This window comes from Pangasianodon hypophthalmus, chromosome 17, assembly GCF_027358585.1.
Source record: "Pangasianodon hypophthalmus isolate fPanHyp1 chromosome 17, fPanHyp1.pri, whole genome shotgun sequence".
In the NCBI taxonomy this organism is placed as follows: Eukaryota; Metazoa; Chordata; class Actinopteri; order Siluriformes; family Pangasiidae; genus Pangasianodon; species Pangasianodon hypophthalmus.
In genome coordinates, this window is record NC_069726.1 from 15,917,442 (window position 1) to 15,942,413 (window position 24,972).

Genomic DNA, 24,972 nt, shown 5'->3' on the forward strand with positions numbered 1-24,972 from the left:
TTTAGTCATTATTCAGTTGTTACATCAATGCAGAATTCTGTATGCAGAAAAAGTTACACATATACAGAGTTGTGTAATGCAAGTGTATTTGTTGTACTGAATATTGACTTTCTTTTTTTTTTGTAAGCCTAGTCCAAAACTTACATTTCAATGTCATATTGACCTGTGACGCTAGATTTAATACTGCTCCTCACTCAAGCTGATATCACTCAAGAAAAATGCACTTAAATGCAAATCATGTGACTGTGACACACTTCTGTTTTCAGCAAACTCCAACCTGCATGTGCAAATCCTGTGCAACTGTCCAAATAGTGCTTAAATCTGTAGTCACATCTCTGGTCTAAATACTGATGTGCGCAATATGAGCATTAAATCCTCACATAACTGATCTTTAACTATACCCCATGTTGTAAAACCTGTCACTGATGTGATGAGTGTATTAATATGAGTGTATTACTATGTTATATTAATCATTATGTATTAGCCTTTGACTCTATGTATATTGTTCTCTTCCCATTCTGTAGGTGGAGCAGCAGTCTCAGTACATTCAGGGCTACAAGGTCATGTATCGGCCATCATCGGAGTCCGGCGAGCCCCGTGGTCAGTGGGGAGTGTTTGAAGTGCGCACTCCTGGCGAGGACGGTGCTGTTGTACCTCAACTCAAGAAGGGCGTCACTTATGAGTTTAAAGTGCGTCCATTCTTTGACGAATTCCAGGGAGCTGACAGTGAAGTGAAGGTGGTCAGAACGTTGGAGGAGGGTGAGTGCAGTGATGAGCAAACAAGTTCAAGTCCTTTGTGAAGGAACACTGCAAAGTCAATTTTCTCACAATCATTCTCACTCATCAAGCATTGCATTTGTTATTTACACGCCACTAACTGGCTAGATTAGACTGCTCATCATTATTCCAGCTCATGCCTTATCGGCAGCAGTGGAAATGCCTTGTGTAATAAAGTAGAAATGCAGATGATGCATTTTGTGATGATATCACTAACGAGGCTAGCGCAGAGGTCATCTAAGGACCAAATGAGGCGGTTTTATGCAGTAAATCTGTGTGCGTATGTTCTAATAAACCACAGTTGTTTTGAAATTCTTGTGGTGAGTATATTAAACATCACATTGTGCCATGAATTTCAGCTGTTCAAAGTACAAATTGTGTAGCTAATTGTTTTGCAAATTCTTCCAGCTAAGCCTAGCCTTGGCCCGCTGGCATCCCTGCAGTCTGAATTATAGTTAAGAACAAAGTGACGAAGGCAAACTGCTCAGCCTGAAGGCAGACTGACTCATTCTGATTACACGCAAGCCCTGCAACTTTCTAATTAATTTTTTAATTCTCTAATTCTCCAGAAGAATAAGCAGCAAATTGAACTCCTCCAGACATTTCCTGATGTCAAAGATACATATTTGCACTTCACCTCACCATTTCTAGTTTTATATGACCCTTAAGGCCTAGAATGTCTGCAGTTAATTGTAGAGACTGTGTGAGTGCAATATTCAAGACTGTTATTTTCGAGCAAAATGAAGTCTTGACTGCAGCAATCAAAAACTCTGCAAGGAGACTTAAAGCAGTTTGACTGTGGAGGAGAGCAGAGGCTCATTACTTAAAAGAAACTCACAGCATGAAAAAAGTGTGCCCTGAAAGTTCCTTCATCAATTTTGGGTTATGCCTCTGCAGTCATGACAATGCTAGCTAGGAAAAGGAAATGACACACTTGTATCTTAAGGCATGGTGGTCCATCTGATGCAATAGTCTGGAAACTGGGGCCAAATGGAATGTAATAAGAAAAATAAGTTGGCTAACATTAGTTTCAACTGGATATTTTTTTCCTCAACATCACAGCTCCCAGTGGCGCCCCGCGTGGAGTTACCGTCACCAAAAGCGACACCAACGGGACAGCCATCCTGGTCGCCTGGCAGCCACCTCCAGAGGAGGAGCAGAACGGAGTGGTCCAGGAGTACAAGGTAACACGAGGACATCACTGCTCTCAGGCCACAGATGGTGCTATATAGTGTAGGTATTGGAAGTATAGGAAGCAATCAAATGCAACCGAAGCGATATACAGACCCCTAGTGGCAGAACTGATCAAGTGGTGCTATAAAAGTAAATGAGTGGCTTGCTTACTAATATTAGTTTTATTATAAGTGAAGTGTTTTATTAACTCTAATTAGAGGACTGATGGCTGATAATCATGGATGAATATTTCCCATTTTTTGATCTGCTGTAGATATGGTGCCTAGGCAATGAGAGTCGATACCATGTCAACCGTACCGTGGACGGCTCCACTTTTTCCGTGGTCATCCCCAGTCTGTCGCCTGGCATTCGCTACAGTGTGGAGGTCGCTGCCAGCAATGGAGCTGGGCCAGGGGTCAAGAGTGATGTCACCTTCTTTCAGCTGGGTTAGATTACACATTCTTCATATGTCTTTGATTCTTAACTGCCAAATGCAGCAAAATTCTGTACCAATTATTTATCTGAGAAAGCTTGGAATCATACATTGGTTTATCACTGGTTTATTAGCTACAACTATTTGTGTCTCTGTTTTGTAATACAATTACTGAATGTAGCACAACTACAGGATCACAAGTGTTTGTGCCACACACACTACCTTGTAACTGCCATATCAGTGTGAATGCTATGCTGAGAATAGCCCACCTCCCAAATATTATCTGGTCATCAGTTGTCTCCCATTCCACCTACAGTGTATTGGATAAGTATTACCCCCCCACCCCCCACCCCCCTCTACATTTTGTGGAAATGTGGATGGAATTCATTTGGATTATATGACATGATTCTACATAAAACAGCCCATAATGTTGAAATTTCGCCCAAAAAAACCCATGCATTGACCCATGGTGGTCAATATGTATGCAGCTAACAAAGGTACTTATGTATATAATGTTTTATATTTTGCAAATTAAAAAGAAAAAAAATCACATTTAGGTCCATTTCAGTTCCAATCTGTAAGACTACACAATGTGGAAAAGTTCCACTGGGGTGTGAATATTTATGCAAGGCACTGTAGCAGCTAGAGGCGGGTTGATATAGTGTGTATACACTGGCTGTGCAGTTTATATTATGTACATTTTTAGCAGGTTTGAACTGTTGCTGTTTGCAGGTCTTTATAAAAACTAGCCTGGCATTTACAACACTTCCTGCAATTTTAATCAAGTCTCAAATAATTCTAGCCTTGCTTATCAGTTCTTTTGTAGGTTACACAACTAATATAACACACTCACACACACACACACACACAGAGCTATTAAACTAGAACACTTTAGTGCTGTAGTACACAATTGAGTGTTGTTACCTTGAAGCACTTATCATTGAGGTGCCATTATGTATTTATCGACTCTTTTATCTGGTATGTTTAATCAAGCCCACTTATGTTTTAGAGGCTGTGAGTGGAAACACTTTGTGTTCTACATTTCCATCTGACATAAAGATTCATATTAAAGGTTCTCATTAATGTTTAATATCAACATGCCTTTTTGCAGACTCATTTGGCCAGGTGTGGGACAGTTTCGATGACCAGGACACTTTTTCCAACATCTCTGATGTGGTGAAGCAGCCTGCTTTCATCGCAGGCATCGGCGCCACCTGCTGGGTGGTGCTCATGGTCTTCAGCGTATGGCTGTATAGGCACCGGAAGAAGAGGAGCGGCCTCAGCAGCAGCTATGCTGGCATTCGTAAAGGTGTGTGGCTGGCAATCTTATTGCTGTAATTATTCAAAGTAGGGTTGCTGTTGGTGCAGATTACATCAGAAATGTAATAAACGTTAAAAATAATGACAAAAATGTATTATTTGATTTGAAATATAAATGGAAGTGATGTTCATGACTTTATATCAAATTAAAGGACAAGTGGAAGCACACCCTATTCCTCTTAAACCCTGTTGGTTTAATCGACTGGTCTTGATCTTAACTTCTACTTTGTTTGGAATGAAAATATTTAGCTACACTGGTGCGATTGGACACCGCTTTTTCAGCTTATTCCCTGAATCCTAAATCAGGTGTATTATTGTGTTAAGGTCATTACACCCTCTGACAAACAGTACTCTTGGCCAGTATTCCTATCCAGCACTTACTACTCAGACTGTATTCTCTCAGATATGCTGATTAAATTCTTTAGCCATTATTCCGCTGTAGAGCTTCTGCACTCAGAAGATAACAGGTCCACTTACACTTGGACACAGTTTAGCATGGAACACTTACAAACCACACTCAATACACATTTCTGTGCATGGCTAGAGAACTGTGTTTAGTGCAGCAGAACCTGAGTCGGCTGGCCTAATGTGACAGCTCACCTGAAGTCTTTCAGTTCATTCAGTTCATGCTGTCACCAAACAAGACAGTGGATGAAACACATTATTGTGCTAAACATGATGTTAATCAATAAATTGGAATCAGAATCATTATCAGTACCAGAATCAGATTTAGAAACAAAAACAGAATCTTTATTAGACACAGAATCAGAGTGAGAATCAGTTATCAGAAACAGAATCCAGAAGAGTCAGAATTACTATCAGTACCAGAATCAATATTAGAAACAGAATCAGAATTAATATTAAAACAGAATCAGTATCAGAAACAGAATCAGTATCGGAATTAGAATTAAAAACAGAATCAGAATCATTATGTGTATCAGAAACAGATCCTCAGAATCAGTGTCAGTACCAGAAACAATATTAGAAACACAATCCGTATCCGAAACAGAATCAGAATCAGTGTTAGAATCAGAATCCGAATTAGAATCAGTACCAGAATCAGAATCTTTTATTCAAAAAGTACAAATCTAAAAGGAATTTGTCTTGATGCTGGAGTCAACAGCAGAGAATACAATTCACACAATATACAATATGCAATATACTATACTTATACACGATATACACAACATCGAATAATTTTACAACAGACAGTGATTTATAGTCAACATACAATCACTGACAGTGAAAATCAGCTGTTAAATATAATTACAGTGCAATGTAATTATTGTTTATTGCATACAGTGTACATCATCACTCTGTCACTTCCTGTTATCACTTCTAAAGCCTGATTTAGCAACACACCAGATGGAGAAAGTAATTGTAACTGTAACTGTTCACACAAGTCCACGGAATGGCATGACACATCAGCAGTGAATGTTCATCCCGCTGTGCAAAAGAGACTTAGAAAAATATGACTAGCAAAGAGGCTTTTTCAAACTGCAGAAAATCTAGAAACATGAAATGGCTGCACGCTTAGAAAAATGCATACATCCCTGTCTGAAAGGCAGATCACACTGCATTTGGTCTCACCATAGTAATTTAATTACTTTCATTCGGTCACGGTTAGCGTGTTCCTGCTTCTCTGGTACTATCTGGCGTGACTGCTGTCATCTGCTTTCATCCTGGAATTGCAAAAAGCAGCTAGACTGATAACATGGTGAAAAATAAATAAAAAAAGTGTTAGGGTAATCTTTCCAGCAGAGCTCAAAAAAGCCTGACGATCAGAGGAGTAGCACGTCAGAGACGGCACTGACATTCACAAGCTGACATTTGGAAGGGGTTTGTGTGTGTGTGTTTGAGTGAGAGTGTGTGTGTGTGTGTGTGTGTGTGTGTTCTTTCTCTGCTTTTGTATTAGAAGATTGAGGATGAAGGGAGGGGTAGAGTTAGAGGGCTGCAGGTGTAATAGTCACGCAATTGTCAGGATGTTTGTAACTACATTTGGAAGGAGCCAAAGTGTTTGTCTCACTTCCTTTAAATGTAGCATAGATTTGCTTTGACACACTTGCCAACATTTATGCAGCTTTTTTGACCCCTTGCTATTGCGATATGGGAGGCGAATGAAAGTACACTTTTCTGCTTGTTCAGCTAAAGCCGAAATGCCCATTCAATAAAAGGAAAGATGGGGTTACGATTGCTCCACTCCAGCATTTTCGACCTGTGACTTATTAAATCTTGTTCTTTGGACAGTAAAAAAAAAATAAAAATGGACGAAGTGGCAATTATTACTTCAGGGGTTCCCAATCTAAGGGTCGTGACCCCATGTGAGGTCACTTTTGTAATTGGAGTCATAAGAGAAACTCCCAATCTCCTATTTAACTAATTTTACGAATATTGATGTATGAAGACAGATTTTGTGTGCTACTATTTTGAAATGTTAGTCAAGTGTACATCCTATTTTAGTCTTTTTTTAGCTATACTAATATGTCTCACTATATATATGAGTTCAGCAATAAAAATGGTCAAATGTGAAAATATGCCAAAAATATTAACTGAATATGGACTTACACATGTGACAGTAAAAAAAGAGAAACCAAAATGCCAAGAAAATTCACAATGTCCATTTGGGGTTGTTTGGCCAAGAAGTTTTGTGAAGCTTTCTTATTGTTCTTACTGTTTAGAAAAAAAATCCAACAAACCAACAAATATGCTAGGCATGTTGTGGTAGAATTCTGTTTCTTCTTTATTCGTGCCAGAATCTCCAGTTGAAAAATTCTTGGTCTGCCCTGCTACCAGCTGCCAAAACACAGGTCGAGCTGGTCAAACTTTTAGACCCTTGTTGCCAGATGGTAAATGCTAGCAGAAAAGAAACATTTTCTGAATTATTGCTACTAATCTTCTATCATAGAAAAGAATATAACACAACTGTAAGGCAACAGTAAGAAGATCTGAAACATTTATTGTTTAATGTAGTCAAGAAAAGAGAAAGCTGGAAAGTAACATTTTATGGCAATGATGGTCTACCAGTTTGAGCAGCTCGGCCTGGGTTTTGGCAGCTTTTCAGACCAAGCTGGATTTATCAGGGTTTTTTTCCTTTTTCTTTTTTTTTTTTTAAGCAATGTTCGCACCTCTGTGTTTAAACTGTTGACAACCTTTTTTGGGCTTATCCCTGAATAATTCACTGCTACTGCTGTACCTGTTTATGTGATATTTGATGCAGTTATGTATTACCACATCATTAACAATATAAATCTCTCTCTCTCTCTCTCTCTCTCTGTTTTTTTTTTTTTTTTTTTTTTTTACAGTTCCATCATTCACCTTCACACCAACAGGTATGCAGACTTCTTCACATTTGGCACTTTCATATCATAACATAAATGGGTGTAAAGAGGAAATGTGATGAAATATTGAGCAACACTTCAAACTGTTGTACTGTTGCTGATGCTTTAAAACACTCGTGCCCTATCTAGTCCTTAGACATGCCAGAAATGTTTGTGGTGGTTGAAATAATGCGTAGAATCTAGTTTTTGTTTTTCCCCAAATCTCTGACATATCCTTGCATGCCCATAGCATGCCCTTAACCACAAACCCACGCTGCCCCTGGTCTCAACCTCATCTTCACTGCCCCCAGGGGACAGTCTCTTAGTGTGTGGTTCCAGTAAGTAATCTCATCTCGATTAGGACGTGTTTGAACTTTAATTCCCATCATCAAGTGTATCAGCCCGAGGATCTGATCTGAATCTGTTGCCTTCCCCTGCATGTTTGTTTTTGCTCCCAGGTGGAGATTATTGATATTTGTACCTGTAGATGGATGACATGAGTCATAAGATAGATGCGAAATGGCGTACTCTGTTTGGATTAGTGAAAGGAAGAGGGGGATTGAGCGTGAGACAACACGTCCTTGCAACTGGAAGTGGTTTGTGGCTCGTGTCTTTTATGCTGTATGATTCATGAATGCTCTCTTCTCTGTCCTGATTTAGTGGCATATCAGAGAGGAGGAGAAGCTGTTTGCAGTGCCGGACGGTAAGTATGGTTATGACGTGTGTTTATGTCTGTGGAAGAGATAGAGAATGCACACGTGTGCATCGAGAGGGAAGACAAAAATGAGACTTTACCAAGAAAATCCAACAGGGGGAGATGTTGAGCCAAGACACAATATTCATATTCCTCCACCCATACAATCTCAATATGATCTAAATAATAGCACTAGCCATTAGAGTAATGACATTTTATATCTCCGCATAAGCACAAACATGCCCCAGATTTGTAATTTTTTGCCGTTTTAGCTTCTCTAATACCTTCCTGCATGAGCGTCTAAATTTGCATGCCTGCCTGCAAACCTGTAATTAAATCTCGGGCTTGACTGTGCAATGGAACAAACAGAAATCACATTATCCTTTAAAGCAAAAAATATTAGCACCCCCAAAGCTAATCTTAACTAAAATGCTCTGTGCATGAACCTAGTGAAACAGAAAACACAGAGGTTTAGTGAACCCAAGACTATAAGCTACAGTGTGTGAGAGTTTGTCATCAGACACACACACACACACACACACACACTTTGACTGTTCTTCTACCAGTTAAAAGATTTATGCTGTTCAACAGGGAGTCTGGAAAAATACGTTTTGGAATGACATTGGGTTTGATGTTTATTTTGCGCCTGGAGTCATGGTTATGAAGTCACCTCAAAGAAGTCATACAGCCATGCAGAGAGAAATTATTTATTGATTTCATAGCTCTGCATTATGAATCGTGTCCTATAAATACTGTATTTAATGTGATGTATTGCCAGTCTTAGTTTATTTCTACAGGGGTGATGGGAGATGTCATGAGACATTTTACACAATATAAATGACATGCAATTTATATGTCATATATGATCAGAATGTCTATGTGGGTGGTACATTGTTTTTGTTTTTACTTTTTATTATATGGTTATTGTGTATGGCTTGAAGATGAGATGAGACTGTTCATTTTAGAGAAAATTATTAATATGCACAAAATATTCAATATCTCTTGACAGTGCTTACTGGAAGAATATAAACATTTGAAAGGAGAAATAAGGTTCTAGAGTGCATTATCATGTACACAGTGGTCCACATAAATCAGAATAAAAGTAAAAATTAATCTCTGTGGCATAGTTTAAGAATATTACTTTTTGTGCTCGTCTTTGAAACACATTTGTACCTCTTTAACTGCATATTTGTACATATTATCCTTTCTTCTTTTACCATTACATTAAATTACTATTTAATCTTTACAACTAAATCTATCTGTGTATTTTGCAGGCCTGGCCTACTGAACATGGGAGATTCAGCTAACCAGCCATGGCTAGCTGACTCTTGGCCCAACGCCTGCGCTAACCACAAAGACTGCAGCATCAACTGCTGTAACGGTGGCAATGGAACCAGCGACAGCAACCTGACCACCTACAGCCGTCCAGGTACGAGCATATATCATGATTGAAATACACTTCTGCTCAAGCTACAATGTCTATCTTTTATGGCTGAAAAAGGCAGATCCACCATTTGGTGTTTGGTTTGTTAGAGGGAGAGTATGTGTGTGGTGTTTTTTTGGGTAAGAGAATCTGTGCAGGACAGAGCTTTTGTGCTGTCATGAGCACTTTCTTGCCCTTAAGATTTGCACATAAGGTGTGCAAGAAAATGAAAATGCCTAATTGAGGGGGAAAAAAAGGTGAGAGAACGCAGGTGTGAAACAAACACAATTGAGACTCACATGTTGAAAGTTGGAAGGAGAAAAAAGGAAGAGGCAAGACATCAACATTAATAGGGAAGGCAACACTGCATATCAAGAGCAGGGTTTCATTAATTAGGAAGGAAATGTACCAAATTGTTTTCCTTAATGAATACCTTGTGGGATGGCTCTCTCTGGCACTATGACATTGGATGTTGAATGCTATTCTGTAAAGCAGATATATTGAATATATTCTGCTAGTGATTTGTTGCACAAAAAACAAGGGTTAAAACCAGGAAAAAAAACACACCACATTAAACAAAAAAAAATCATCTCATTATCAGATTGTAAGCCATTTATAATGGAATTGTTTCATTATGATTGCTGCTGGTTTTAATTGTTTTACAGTGCTGGTTTTAAATGTAATCTACTGCCTTCTTGGCCAGGTCTCGCTTGTGAAAGCATTTATGTTAATTTTCTTTTGTGATTACCAGGAAAATAAAAGCTAAATAAAAAGTACTAATTATAAGAAAACACATGGTAACTGCACTGTAATACACTCTTAGAAGATGGTTCCTCATGGGTTCCTTGGATCGTTAATAGTTCTTAGGTTAGAGGGACAAACATTTACAGTTTTTTAAGAGTATAGGAAAATGTTTTCCAAACTCGTGCTCAGACGGGTCATGTTTTTGCTCTCTTCCAACTCTCAATGTTTTTAAACCAATTAATCAGGAACACTGATTACCTGGTACACATGTGTTTTGAGCAGTGAGAGAATGAAAACATGTCTTTGATTGCTTGGATTAGATGTTTTGGGAGCCTGGAACAGAGCAAATATGTGCTAGTCTGGGGGTTCTCTGTGAAACAGTGTAGGGAAACCACTGAATTAGGGACCATATGGATTAGAACTGCAGGCAAGGCACATAAAACACATAGAAAAATGAACTTAAAGAAGGCAAGCATGCCTTGCTGCAGAACAAAAAGTCCATGAAGTAGGACCTGATCCAGCTCCCCCTATCTGGGCAGAGTTGAGCCAAAAGTCCAGAGACAACATGGTGTCTTTCAGGCTCGATAAGTGTGTTTAATGTGTTGTTTTATGTTTTACAGCATTGTGCGGCTTAGGGTTAGGGGTTAGGCATATAGGAGGAGTTGGATCAGATCCAGCTCCACCACCTAGACTTTTGGTTCTGCAGCAAGGACTATATCTAATAAAGTGGTGAGAAACAAGAGACAGGTGAAAATGACCAGAAAGAGTGAAGGTTAACAAGAACAGGAAGCTATGACCAAATATGGAAAGCAGGCAGTCTACACAGAATATAGAAAGCCATAGAGGTGTGAGACAGGATGGACATGACAGAAACAATTTCAGTTCCAGTGAGACTAAGCAGCATGAGGGCTATTTGTATGAGCAGAACTCGTACATCACCTGCTGCTGCTGCCATCCCTGCCATACCGCTTACACATGAGCCAACACTCTTGAAAACCTGTTGAGGTGATGTTGTAAGCCAATGCACTGTTCAACACAAACGTTGCACATTTATCATGAAATGTATCATGCTTTCAGTTCCCTTTACTTACTGACCATGGCCCAGTTTATCAGGTCTGTTGGGAGCTGCCAGACTGAGGTGTTGTTTTAGGGCTGTAGACTCTCCACATTACTCCAGACTTATTCTAAGCAGAGTACAGCTCCATATCAGAAATCAAATATTCTCTGGTCATGAGCCTGCAGGACTACAGCACATAATTGATCAGAGAGCCTGAACAACATTCACTATGATTAAATAAAGAAGACAATATAATATATAGTATACGTTACATAATTATTTACATCTGGATTATTGGAAAAGTACCCTCTTTAGTGCCTTTCAAAACTCTTCTGAAGCAATTAGACTGCCGTAGAAAGACGCTGAGGAGGACACAAAGCCAACATCAGTCTAATTGGCTTCCTGCAATAAAGCAGGCTTCATTTTATGGGGGCTCCAGTTGTTTGTTTTAGCTACTCAGATCTATTGGTCCGCTCAGGTAGGAAACCAAGATCGATCCATGGTTGTGTACTTTGTGGGGAAAAAAAAAACCTTGTCCTTGAGTGTAGCCTGCTTTATCCTGCCCATCTGTGCTCACTTGGATTCATAAAAGTTTTACTATGACAATCTTCCTCCTCTGCTGCTGGAGATAACATCAAGTAATTGTATCACCATAGTATCTCATTGATGCATGCTCCCCTGCTCAACAGTGGGACTTACACAGGACAGTGAAGGTTGTGATGCTAAATATAGATATACTGAGACAGACTACAGTACAAGACACGCTATGGTAACTGAACTTTAAGATTACAAATAAGTTCAGAGTAAGATTACATATGATAAAAATCACAAATCCAAAAATACATAATACGTAATATGGACGTATGAGAACATCTGAGATGTAGACAGTAAATGTTTAGTCAGTTTACATATGAACAGGGAAGACTGTAGACTGTTAACAGACTAAATAATCACAGAACCAACTAACCTAAGTTACACCTGTAAATATTTCCGAATAAGGCACTGTGGTGCGATCTCCCAGATTCTAAATTGTCACTCAGTATTTCACAGATAAAGATGGTGAAGAAAAATGTGTCTATAACCAAAAACAATAAAGCAAGCAATGAACCAAGCAGCAGAACAAGCTCTATTTTCCTGCATACAAATGTTCCACATTGACAAGCTAAAGCTTTGTAGTTAGTCCATTTATCTCTCTCATTCAAGGAGGTGAAAAAATATGATGCTCTAAATATGCTGTTGAATTTTGTCATGCTGTATTTATATGTATTAAACCACGGAGCGGTTGAATTCTTGATTCCGATCAGTCAGAAGGTGTTTTTATTAATGTGTTTGTTCTAATATGTGATCATTTTTACAATAACAACTTACACAGGGACTTGTATGGTGAATGCTCAACATTAAGAGATTAAAAAAAATATGTATAACTGTTGATAGGACGTTTTCTGTGAGGAGACATTTATTTAGCAATTTTGAAAGGAGTCTGCAGTGTCAGGAAAAGTCAGAAATTTTCAAACACAGGAAAGTCTTCAGGGTTTTGAAGAGGATTTTGCATCACAAGATGCTTTTTTTTTCTTATTACCTTCGAAAGAGAGAAAAAGAGAGGCTGGTGAGGGAGCAACAGTTTATAGTTGCTATAATGTTAGTGACAACAGGAACCAACTTGTTTAGCAGACATTCCACAACATTAAATGTAACTGTAAATAGACAAAAAGAAAAATATGGCATGTTGTTCTTTTAGTAATAAAAAAAGGCTGACTTCGGCAAATTGCTGTGGTAAAAACTTTGCAGCATGCTGTTATAGGACAAATTATGAACTTTTTCTGTATTTTCTGTATCACATCAACCGTATCACCACCGCATTGTTGATTATTTTGCTATAGCAGCACACCCTGTCGTCTGTTATTCCTTACATGTTGTTTGGTTCTAAAAACAGCCACATTTAAGTATAAATGCAGTGGGATTTATTTATTTATTTCTTCTTTTTTTCCTCAGCTGATTGCATTGCTAACTACAACAGCCAACTGGACAATAAGCAAGGAGTGCTGATCGGCTCCGACTCAGCTGTATACAGCGATGTAGACCTGTCTAACAAACTCAATGAGATGAAGACCTTCAACAACCCCAGCATGTGCTACATGGGGCCCGGAGGCAGCCCACCTACCCCATATGAGCCCACTCCTTATGCGACCACCCAGCTCATCCAATCAAACATCATGAGCAAGAACAGTGGTGCAGGGCCTGGTGACTTCTGTGACAAGCGCTGGAAGCCCCAGCAACCAAAACCCCCAGAACTCCCGTCACAGTTACAGTTTAATGTTATGGAGCAAAACAGGCTGAACAAGGGTGAGTGTTTAAAACAATACATCATGATCTATAGTTTCAATTGTATATTCTTGTAGTAGTGATATTATTATTTCTCATGTATATTTCTTGAAATCTATCCTGCATCCTCAGATCATTACAGAGGAGGTGAGGTCAGTCTGCCTGCCACCATTCCCTATAATCAGGCAAATGAGCACAGCTCTGCAGGGTCCTACCACAGCTCTGATAGAGCTAGCAACAGCACCTCCGGTATGATGCAAGCACACACACAATCACAGCAACCATGTAGACAGTCACAGTTGGCATTCAAATTAAAAACCTACTGTCAGTAGTAGGAATTTCTTGAGTTCTTATGTATATTATTTGATAATTATCATACTGTAGTTTAAATAGAGTTTAAAAAGAGAAGAAATTGGAATACATTTATCATTGGGTATAAAGGCAAAAGCTTTAATTCCAATAATGTTTCTTATATTAATAATTAATAACTGTTCAGCCACTGACTGGGAAAAAAATGTACACAGTGTTCTTGTTTGTATGACAGGATATTATTTATGTCCTTCTATGGTAAAGCAATTACTGTACTGTAGTTTTACAGAAGGTAAAAAAAAAAAAGAAAAAATACACATACAGTATTGGGTAAGACTGAGAAAAGGGAAAATGAGATAAATAGAAATAACTGTTTAGCCATGGATGGGGGAAAATGTTCACAGCATTTTTTCATATTAAGAGCAGTTATTTAGCTAGAGAATAAATAAAGTTTAAGACCTTCGGCATCAAGGCAGACTCATAAGAAGGCAACATCTTTTACGCTAAGCCTTAATTACTGAGGATTTAATTTCTGTCATGCTTCTTACATTAAAAATGAAAAACTATTTAACCATGGACAGGGGGAAAAGTGTAAATTTGGAAATGTGTTTGAAGGTCATCATTTTTTTCTCCTCAGGGAGTCAAAATCATAAAAAAGGAACTCGCACCCCTAAACTGTCTAAACAGAGTGCAGTGAACTGGGCTGAGCCACTGCCTCCACCTCCTATCAACCCCCTGACCAGCCGCAGCTCTGAGGACTACCTGCAGTCCATGGATAAGAGGTATACACACACACACACACACACTCACAGTTAGGCAATTCCTATATTCTAAAGGTAAGAGATCATGCATTGGTGTTGGTTTTCCTGCAGTTTTGATCCAGACTCGCAGAAGCTTCAGACCCGCATGTACCTGCACCAAGGGGAGACAGAAGAAGAAGAGGAAGAGCAGGAGAATCTGGTTAGGTGCCCCACTCCACCTGTTAGAGGGGCAGCCTCATCCCCTGTGGGAATGTCCTACAGCCACCAGTCCACCGTCACACTCACTCCCTCTCCTCAGGGAGAGCTACACAACAGCCAGGAAGATCGCAGGTACTGCACTAATAGCACCTGATAATCTGCAGTCTGCCTGCTATACACAACTCACAATCAGTAAAGGAACACTCCAGCATTTTTTCAACCTAGTATCTGTCCACTTCATCTATAGCGTAGAGTGTAGATAATAGAGAGCATTAGTGTCATTCAAGCGATATACGAGAATATAGTAGAACAAAATAGCATTCCTCTGTGTGGTATGTTACAAACCATGACAACAGTGAAATACCAAACAACACATATTGCAAATTAAACTTAAAATGGACAACAAGGTGATTACCTAAGATGGGAATTTTGAAACGTTTCCCTGTACTCAGTTATAATCAAAGCCTAGGAGCAGTTATTTAAATTTGGTGTATAAATATATATTTAAAAAAAGCTAATTATTAGAATGAGACCAGCATGAGAGAACACTGGAGCAATAGCGTAAAAAGGAATTCTGGTTCCATACAAGACAAGGCACTTCCATGTTTAATTTGAGCTACATTGGCTACATTGGTAAAATACGAATATATTTGACTGAATTATTCATTAAAGCATTCTATAATTTTTTTTATCATAAGTATGGAGAATATAGGTTTTCCTTTTTTTCAGAGCAGAGAGATTTTCTTCTGAGGTAATTACTTGTATGCTACAGATCCACTGCGTCAAGATTGAAAAACACTGGATTACTTTAAACAAGATATAATTTCCAGAAAGTAGCTTTTCTGAAACATGCAAGCATACAGATGCCATCTAATTCCTCCCAAAAGTTAATTTAATGGTTGTGGTCACAGCTCTGTGCAGACCAATCAAATCCGTCCATTCAGCACTCAGCAGACTGTTTCTATAAGGACACTGCTTTGCGCTTCTCCAAATTGCTGCCCCAAAGAAGGCAAAATTGGCCACAATGTCTTTGTATGCTGTAGCATTATGTGTTGATATCACAGAACCAGGGGGTCGAGCAGGAACTGTGAAAAAAAAAAAACAAAACAGACCATTATTTCTCATCCATCACACTTTACAGTTGGCGTTACACTTTGAGGCAAGTCTCATTGTCCAGATTTCTGCCAAATCCAGACGCATCAGCCAGACTGCCAGACAGTGAAGCATGATTCATCATGCCAGAATTACAAAAACACTTCACAATATTATTTATAATTGAGCCGAGCAGCTGTAGCGGTGCATAAATTTGATGAACAGTCTTGTTGGAAAGAAGTATTCTAGAGTGGTGTCATGTGGAGGCGTGCGCAGGACTGTTTTTTAAATCCCACTTCCACTCGCTCCTCAAGTAATTATTTTTGTTTGTACCTGCCCATGATATTTTTTAATAAACTTAGTTTTGTTTCCAAAATCTAAACATATTAGTAAATTAAATTACAACAACCCTCACCAGAATAAATCATTTACGGAATATGAATAAACGAACATACAACTCAGCGCAGTATACGCTCTTATGTTAAAGAATGTGGCTTTTCTTTGCCTGGCAAGCTTCATCTGACCGCCCAATTCCCGCCCATATAAAGTTAAAAACCACCCATCCTGCAACTTTTTGTTTGGTTCCACAGGATCCCAGTCCTGATACACACCTCTACTGCCATGATACAAGCCACTAAGCATCCCAATCTTCTATTATACTTCCAGTATCCTACAGTCTGCCTTAATGAGTAGGGGTGGCTAAAGACATCTAGTGTATCATATTAAACCATAGAATGAGTGCTGATGAAACTTGTTCCTCTTTCCAGACGACACATTGCGAGCCCCCCTCCTCCATCCCAGGCCCTCTCGCCCTCGCACACCTATGCCTATACTGATGGTGATGACGAAGACTGCGATCACACAGATGGTGAGTCAGGCCAGAGGCAGTACCAGCAAAACCCAGGATCCCACTACCAGCCTCAGCAGCAGATCCAGCAGCAGCAGCTCCATCTCCCACGCCGGCTGCATCTGCACAGGGGCCTGGAGCAGACTCCGGCCTCGAGCACGGGTGACCTGGAGAGCTCTGTCACTGGGTCAATGATCAACGGCTGGGGCTCGGCATCTGAGGAGGACAACGGCTCATCGGGCCGCTCCAGTGCCATCAGCTCCTCCGATGGCTCTTTTTTCACTGATGCTGATTTTGCCCAGGCTGTTGCCACGGCGGCTGAGTATGCCGGTCTGCGAGTGGCCCATTATCCAGGAGCAGGGCCTGAAGACATTGGAAGAGGCGGTGAGTCACAGGAATGAGAGCCTGATTTGAAGTAACACTTGACATATGACTAGTTCTTGCATCTTCAGTTGCATGTCTAGGTTTTTAGACATGGGGTAGGAAAGGGGGGACAAGAGTACTCTAATGAGTGGCACTAATTATGTATAGGACAAAGTTGCATCGCAAAATATGATATGAATATAATTTTAGACGCATACATTAACACTACCTTCTGATTAGTCAGACTGATATTCATGTGTGATATCCAAAGCAGCTCATAGCATTTGACAGCCGATTGCTGCATCGAAAATCGTGTCCTTGCATGCCATTTTTAATTCCCCTAAACAGCTCTGCTAGTCAGTATTTCAGAGACAATGTCTGTTTAGACTGTTTAATACAGCAATGACCACACGCCACTAAATTCCACCTGATAAATTTAGTACACTGTGCTGGACTGGATGGCCAGTTTTAATTAATTATATATACAAATGTTTATGAGCTGTTATATGACAGACAGGGTACCCACTTGAGAAAGGCAGTACCACTTCAGAAGTCCATTGCTTTGGTTTTGTGGCATTACATTATGATGTAATGTATTGGGAGGAGTTTTGGTAGTCAAGTGTGGCATGTAATGACTGATGTATTTAACATTGACTCAGACCTACTGAAGAGATTCAAGCAACCAAGTTTAAATCTGTTTAAATACATCTATGGTGCATAATCCAGATACTCAAGACACCAATACCAAGTGTAAACAATGTCAATGAAGTTAAAATTGGCCTGGCTTGGCTTGGTCTTTTAAAACCTGCAGGAATAGACTGACATGTTTTTCTCCCCCTTGAAGGTCAAAGATACCACATTGGCCACCGTCCCAGTAGCCCAGTGTCCACGGACAGCAACATGAGCACTGCAGTGATGCAGAGGAAACCACACAAAAGGCACAAGCAACATGCAGCTGGTCACCAGAGCCAACAGCAGCAACAACAACAACAACAGCAAGCAGATGAATATACAGATGGTATGATGCTCAAATGTGTCATGTGTGTCAATGTATGAAGTACCGTAAAGTCAAAATGAAAAATACATGGCGTCACTTTTTCTGTTCCCTTATCAAGACCCATCAATGCCCCTGAGCCCCTCCTCAGTTGGAATGAAGACCACCAATCATGGTTCCAGGTGTGGATATGAGGAAAGGGGTGCAACGCTGCCCAGGATGGGCTGTGGCGAGTCCAGAGACAGGCGGGGAAGTGCAGGGGGCTACCGGACAAGAGAGACCTCAGCTGAGCGACGAGGGGAGCAAGATAAACACCGGAACACGCACGGAGGAAAAGGTGCTGGCAAAACACGCCAACATGCAGGTAACTATGGCATGTTATAGTTTGTATTACACTGTGAGACTAGGGCTTCAGTGGTTTCGAGTAGCTCATGTCCTCACTGTTCTCTGTCCGTGCTGTTTGTGCAGTTGCAGAGGACATTCCGCCATACAACCGGCCATCATTCCCCACAGCACAGGGGCAGAGGGAGACTCCCAGCTCCTCCAGTTCAGTGTCGTCCCGGGGCTCTGGGGGCCGTCGGCGAGGGGAGGCAGGATCAGGAGGCCGTAAAAACCCCAATGATACAGGGCTCCCAAGTTTGGGGGCCTTTTCCCACAAGGAAGAAGAGTTAGAGGTAGGATACTGAAGATTGCCTCACTCTTAAATACGTTAATTGTAAAGTGTGACAGCAAACCAGTATGGTTATAACATAATATAACATAAGGATATTTGAAATGGTTATAGCATTAGTCTAATGCTATACTGGAATCATTCGACTAGAATTATAGTGCATGATGTTTATAAAACGTGTGCTTTTAACATACAGGTAGAAAATTGGAAATTATATTTTGACACTGAAGGCCAAGAGTGTTCTTAATAAGTCTTTTTTTAAATAAAATATATACGAGTCAGTTTCCCTAATTTTTCCAGTGCCAAGAGAGCAAAATTGGCTCTCTGAGTGGAAAGGATGGCATACTTTCTCTCCTGTCAATCACAGCAGCACTAGCCAATTATCTGTGAGCTCATGTATGTGAAAGGAGGCAAATAGCACTATCTTCCGAGTGTGTCATGCTGCCCTGTGATGTATCATGAGCAGCAGTTCAAAAAGATGCGTTTGACTGGCTTTATGTGTCTTGGAGGAAGCACGTGATAACCTTCACCCTCCCTGGCTGGTAAATGATGTATGATAGGGGAGAGCTGTCTTATGGGTGGGAATTGGCAGGTGATCAAACTAGGGAGAAAATAGTGGATTTTTAAAAAAAAAAAAAAATGTTAGTGTTTGTAATTTAATGTCATCATTTTTGGGGGGGAAAAAAAAGTGAAGTTCTAATCAACTTGTAATCACACTGGAAGCTGTAATATTGGCTTCTGTGTTAATCAGAGCATGAATTTTTCATTCTGCTTCACTCATAATTCTAAGTCCTATTACCTGAATAGGCAAATAAATGTACACTTATTGCCCCACCTCGACTGTTTGATACTGATTTTGAGAAAAAGCTCAAGGGTACCTTTGTAGGTGGACTGTATTTCTGGGTTTAATAAACCCGAATTTGATTTCCCAAACATGTTGTAGTACAGCAATAATTAGTCTTAACACCGTCTCTAATCAACATATGAAATTCCCAGATCACCATCTGAAATTTTCTGTTTGGCTTTGGCAACATTTCCGCCATAAATGAGATAATTAGAAAAGGATTTACATCAAACTCAAATTAGCGTAAATTGCTGTGGTTAATTATGCTGTTGGATTGGAGCGGAGTCCAGCACCACTAAAGGGATTATTTACTGTCTGTCTGAGTTGAGTTGTATTTGGTGTCTCCAGACCCCTAAAACCAGAACCGACCTTTTATCTTGATATCTTTATGTAAAGGAATTGACACCGTTGTCCTGCTTTTATTTGCACAGCTGCTGGAGAGTTGAGGATCGAGTCAGGATGAGAAAAAGGATCTCCAAGTGGAGAATCATCTTCGAACTGTGCACCATACACAATTCAGACCATCTACAGTCATTCACAGTTATGTAAATGATCTGTTCTGTCCTTATAGGCAAAAAAATGACCAATGGTTAATGTTTTCTTTTTTTTTCAATCTGCTTCAATATTTAATCTTTTCAGTGTGAGCAAGAGGGAAAACTGGATGCTCTCAAGTTTCTTTTTAAGTAGGTGATTCTTTCTGCTTTAAAGCCCCATTGACTGGTGTAAGTTTGTGCAAAGGTGTGATGTTCCCACACAGGAGCATCATCTTTATAATCTGCTGGTGTGAGTGTAATAGAAGCTGCGAGTGGGGGAGCAGTGGACCATCGTCAGTACAAAGAGAGGTCTCTTCACTCATACTGTGATACAGTACTTCAATATGGTCTTCCCTCTCACTGCTCTCTAAACGTATTTTCTGGTAATGAAAACTCGGGCATGAGGGTTGCGATTGTAAATTTACCAAATCATTGAAAGAAGTGCTGCCATTAGATTTTTTTTTTTACAATGCACTGTTGTCATTTTGTTATTTGATGTTGTTATTGTTAATGTATGTTCTATTTTTTGTCTTTGGTTTCAAAAGCACAATCACTAAACATTTATTTTTAAACCATTCTTAGCTATGAAGCGCTCCACATTACATGAGGAGTGGAATAAGTGGCGTCTCATTGAGCATTGTGTTTGAGATCGGATGAGAAGATGGGCTTATTTGCTTCGTTTTATTTACGCAAATGAACAGGACGGAAATCGGGATGACTCTCTCCACTTTGGGTCTCACGCAAGCCGTGTAAACATGATATACCTGAATAGAGATAGACCATGGAGTGGCAATCCGTCATCTCATTACCAATGATGACATGTTACATTAGATGAGACAAATGCACTTAAATGAGGGTGAAACAAGAAAATGTGCAATGGGCAATATCGTTTTCGATCTAGGAGGCTTGGATTAGGAGTGTCCTTTCCGTTTTGTGTTGAGAAGTGATGATCCCAGAACAAGGTGTGCACTGTAATAATAAGAAGAATGTCTGCCACAACCAAACAGCAAGCCTTTTGGGGCTTCATCTGTCCCTCTGCGGGCTCAACTCTGTCTATACTGTATAGAAGTGATGTGGACTTCGTTGTGGGATGGGGAGGGTGGAAAACCTTATCTAGGGATTCCTGTGGTAGTGCAAAGCACCGCTGGGCTCACCTAGCACACAGCTGCTTCGGTTTGGTTTGAATCCATGCTCTTGCAGTACCTTTTTTCAATTGATGAACAATGTGTGTGAGAATATGTTCTCTGGAAAAAAAAAAATAATTGTGCTGTCCATCATTGTTTGGTGTTTACTATGTTAAAGAAAAAAAGTACAACTGCTTTAAATTGTCAGCCATAACTTTTCATGACTGATAATCTCATATTTAGAATAAAATAAACCGTGTCATTTCCCACCTTATTTATTATTAAAACATTTTTCAAATGCCATGTTTTGTGTGGTTTCTTACTGCCAATGCGACATTGTGAAAGCTGTTGGAAAGGCAAGCCAAATCCTCAGTGCCATATGCGTCATTTCTCTATTAAAGAAGTGACCGAACTCCACTCGTCCCCATTCTGACCTTAGTCTCCTGAGAAAGCAGTGCAGCCAGAACTGCTGCACTGGTTACCTCCTGTTGGGGCAAAAACACTGCAGGAAGGACCTTTGTGTGCACAGTGCAACTCTGCAATAACAGCTTCAATCAATCATGCTGAAACTTTGCATCATGGAGTTTTTGGTGAGCATCCATTTAACCTTGCTTATTAGGTTAAATAGCCTTTTTTAAACAAATATCTTTGCAATGATTGCTGTGATGTGCCAAAATAATTTGTCACATTGTCCAGTATAGACACTCTGCAAACAGTCCACAAACCATCTATAGATTATCCACGGCATGTCAGCCGACTCAGCCAACCAACTAATTCTAAACAATATGCTAATAGTTATTGTTTAAATTTCAGTACATGATCAATAGGATGTTAACCTGTCCCATTTGAGTTCACTTTATTTGGATGGTCCACTTTCTACTCCTGAGGTTTAGTAGATCTAGTACATCTATCGGTTTGCCTCTAGTGTTATCACAGTTTTTCCTCCAGTTTACATTTTTACATCTTATGGCATTTGGCAGACGCCTTTATCCAGAGCAACCTACAATTATCATTTATACAACTGAGCAGTTGAAGGTTAAGGGCCTTGCTCAAGGGCCCAGCAGTGGCAGCTTGGCGGTCAAAAATAGTCAAAAAATAATCCACTTTAATACATTTATTACCAACAAAAAATACAACATAGCTGCCAAAAGTCAAGCCTTATTTTTATGCATGAGAAGGTTTAGCCTTGCTGTTCCATTTATGGCATCCTGCTCTGCTTGACAGATTACTTCATTACAGCCTATAGATTGTTGTAGAGTCTCTATATCAGACCAACAATTTTGTCACTTATATTAGTTTATTGCAACAACTGCAAAACAAACACCATAAGATTGTTTACATTATTTTCACCTACCTTTCAAAAGCACCAAAATATGATATATCATGGACTAACACTTAATATATCAAGAATTTGTCTTAAATTTAATCGTTAGAGCAGAGAGTAAGACATTTACCTTTTTTTCAGACAGCCAAATTATTGCCTCTGACCAAACTCACAACGGGTGCTCTTAATGTTTTCTTCTAAAATTAATTATCACCGTTCTGAACACATGTTTAGGAATAGGGTATGTGCTCCCAGCTTTTGTGGGATCTTCACTAGCTGTCCTGAAATACAAGCTGAAAGAAACCAACCTCCAACCTTTGCTTCAAATACAGTGATCAGAAACTAAATGTTAAAGCCCCACTGAAGACAAATTGCTGAAGCTGCACTAGAGTTAGCTGTGTGTTTCTCTGACAGAGTGTGAACATGCTGCATTTTTAATAGGCATGGTCATATGGTGTTGGTTCTGTAGGCTACAACCTGCAGCAATTCCTAAATGAGAGTATAATTCCCACAAAATAGAGGGATTTCAAGTCATATATTATATTACAGCTGCCACTGAGTTCACTCAAATTCTGCCAGAAAATCCACACTATCTCTCTCTCTCTCTCTCTCTCTCTCTCTCTCTCTCTCTCTCTCTCTCTCTGTCTTTAAACCTGTTATGATGGAGACAAATCTGCCAGGCATCTAGGCCATATGCAAATGCAGCTACTGATGGCAGACACACAGACTTGTAGGTTGATGTGAAGCTACTTAGTGACTTAGACTCAACCAGAAACTAAGGATTAAACCAGAAATAATACTCATCACCAGTATGTTGATAATATTCGATGGAAGGACAAAATTCTAATATCTATCAATACCTCTACAGTGAAACCATTCAGTTTGAGCAATGCGTTATATCACAAGGTCTCTTTGATGGCACAATAGAAATAATACGGGGCAAAGTCTATATGTCCACAATGTCCACAATCTCTACTGTATTCATGCCATGTTTCCTCCAGATGCCAAACAGAAAAGTTGTTGCTGATGATGTGTCACATACGTGGCAGCAATGCTGGACAATATCTACCCAAACGGAGATCAATTATAGTAGGTATTTCACTCTGTATACTCACTGATAGGCTGCATGAATCTACAGGCTGGGCTAGAAAGAAATCAGCCCCAGCCTCACCTCTTCATAGCATTCTGTGTATTTTTTTCTCTGACCCTTGGTGGTGCTGTTGCGCCTGCTTCCACAAAAATCCAAAATAATCAACCTTAAAAACTTTGTTAACAGTAAATGCCTAAAATCAAACATTATAATGTTTTTGTAATCTTTCAAAAACAGAGACGGCATAGCCCTGCTAGCTCTTTTGCTCATCACCATGCAGTCCAATTTAATTTAGCATGCCAGGTTGAATTCAGACATTTAACTTGCTGTGTTTGGAAATATTTCCTTGCAGTTCATTTCTGTGATGGGGAGGTAATGATGATTAGTCTATGCCATGTTTAGTAGTTCATTGTTCAGCTCACAGTTCCAATAAAACAGATAAAGCAAAACCACTAGACAGGTGCATATTGCTTTATTCACCATAAAACATGATTAGCTTCGTGAGACATTACGGAATAATTGCAATTATTATGTTGATTTTTATTTAATGTAACTTCTTTCCTTGCTTGACACAAACTACGATGTTTCACTATTGGGAAATGGAATGAGACTTGCAGTTTAATTAACCTCACTCATGAACCTTCATGGTTAATCAGAATACAGTAGCTGTATACTGTCAGAGTGAGCGAGAGGTCCATTATTAAACCATGTGCATAGTATTTGTGTGTGTGTGTGTGTGTGTGTGTGTAAGAGGGTACAGCTCTAAAGATGAAAATGCTGTTTAGTGTAGCTATTACTACTTATTCCACAGCACGGTTGAATTCTCAAATCTGATTGGTCAGAAGGTGTTGATAACAGCACAGCTCAGCAGTAGTTCCTGCTGTAAGGCAAATAATATGATAATATATTATCATTTCTATAGTAACAGCTCATTCACAGAGACTTGTATGGAGGATGTTCCACACAATCTAACACTAAATGGATTAAAAACCTAAAAACACACAGTGAGGGGGGGAAATAAGCATTATAATAAATAAGTAAAAATAAGTATTATTTGCTGCTGTTGTTTTATATATGTATTTATACTGTATATATCCTTGTCAAATTTACACATATAATGTCTTTTAACTTTATAAGGGACTTTGTACTTATAAATATGAACAAAAAGAATGTATTTAAGGCATAAATAAAGATTTAAGAAGGTTTAAAAAACTATATTGATATGGAAAAATATTTGGACACCACAAAACTTTGTATCAATGTCTACAGTAAAAAGTAAGTAAATAAGTACAATTTATTTATATAGTGGTATGAACATGAACAAGAATAACAACACATTACAACACAGCACACAGCCATAAATAAAACATAGCATAACCAAAAAAACACATCACCCAACATAAGCTAGATGAAAACCAGCTTGTAAAAATGAGTTTTTAAAAGTGTCTTAAAATCTGACTTGAAGAAAAGTCTCAAAGGAAAGTCAAGGCGCTAAAACAGCAAACGCTTTATCTCTCTTAGTTTTTGATTTAGACCTTGGGGTGATCGACAAGTTTTGATTTG

The 24,972-nt window shown here is 39.3% G+C and overlaps 1 protein-coding gene across 3 annotated transcripts in view; it reads left to right on the top strand.

Annotated features, from left to right (window-relative positions):
* LOC113543513 (roundabout homolog 1) overlaps positions 1-21,298 on the top strand; it is a 193,568-nt gene extending 172,270 nt beyond the window's left edge. For all 3 annotated transcript variants that reach the window (XM_026941778.3, XM_026941779.3, XM_026941780.3), the window contains 16 exons: positions 525-759; positions 1,840-1,961; positions 2,225-2,396; positions 3,495-3,692; positions 7,006-7,032; positions 7,681-7,723; positions 8,989-9,143; positions 12,931-13,281; positions 13,393-13,509; positions 14,207-14,351; positions 14,442-14,660; positions 16,388-16,851; positions 17,675-17,848; positions 17,946-18,188; positions 18,293-18,498; positions 19,770-21,298. In XM_026941778.3, the coding sequence (XP_026797579.3) occupies positions 525-759; positions 1,840-1,961; positions 2,225-2,396; positions 3,495-3,692; positions 7,006-7,032; positions 7,681-7,723; positions 8,989-9,143; positions 12,931-13,281; positions 13,393-13,509; positions 14,207-14,351; positions 14,442-14,660; positions 16,388-16,851; positions 17,675-17,848; positions 17,946-18,188; positions 18,293-18,498; positions 19,770-19,784 (2,886 nt within the window). In that variant the 3' untranslated portion in view covers positions 19,785-21,298. The remainder of the gene's footprint in view (positions 1-524; positions 760-1,839; positions 1,962-2,224; positions 2,397-3,494; positions 3,693-7,005; positions 7,033-7,680; positions 7,724-8,988; positions 9,144-12,930; positions 13,282-13,392; positions 13,510-14,206; positions 14,352-14,441; positions 14,661-16,387; positions 16,852-17,674; positions 17,849-17,945; positions 18,189-18,292; positions 18,499-19,769) is intronic.
* Positions 21,299-24,972: the final 3,674 nt, after the last annotated feature.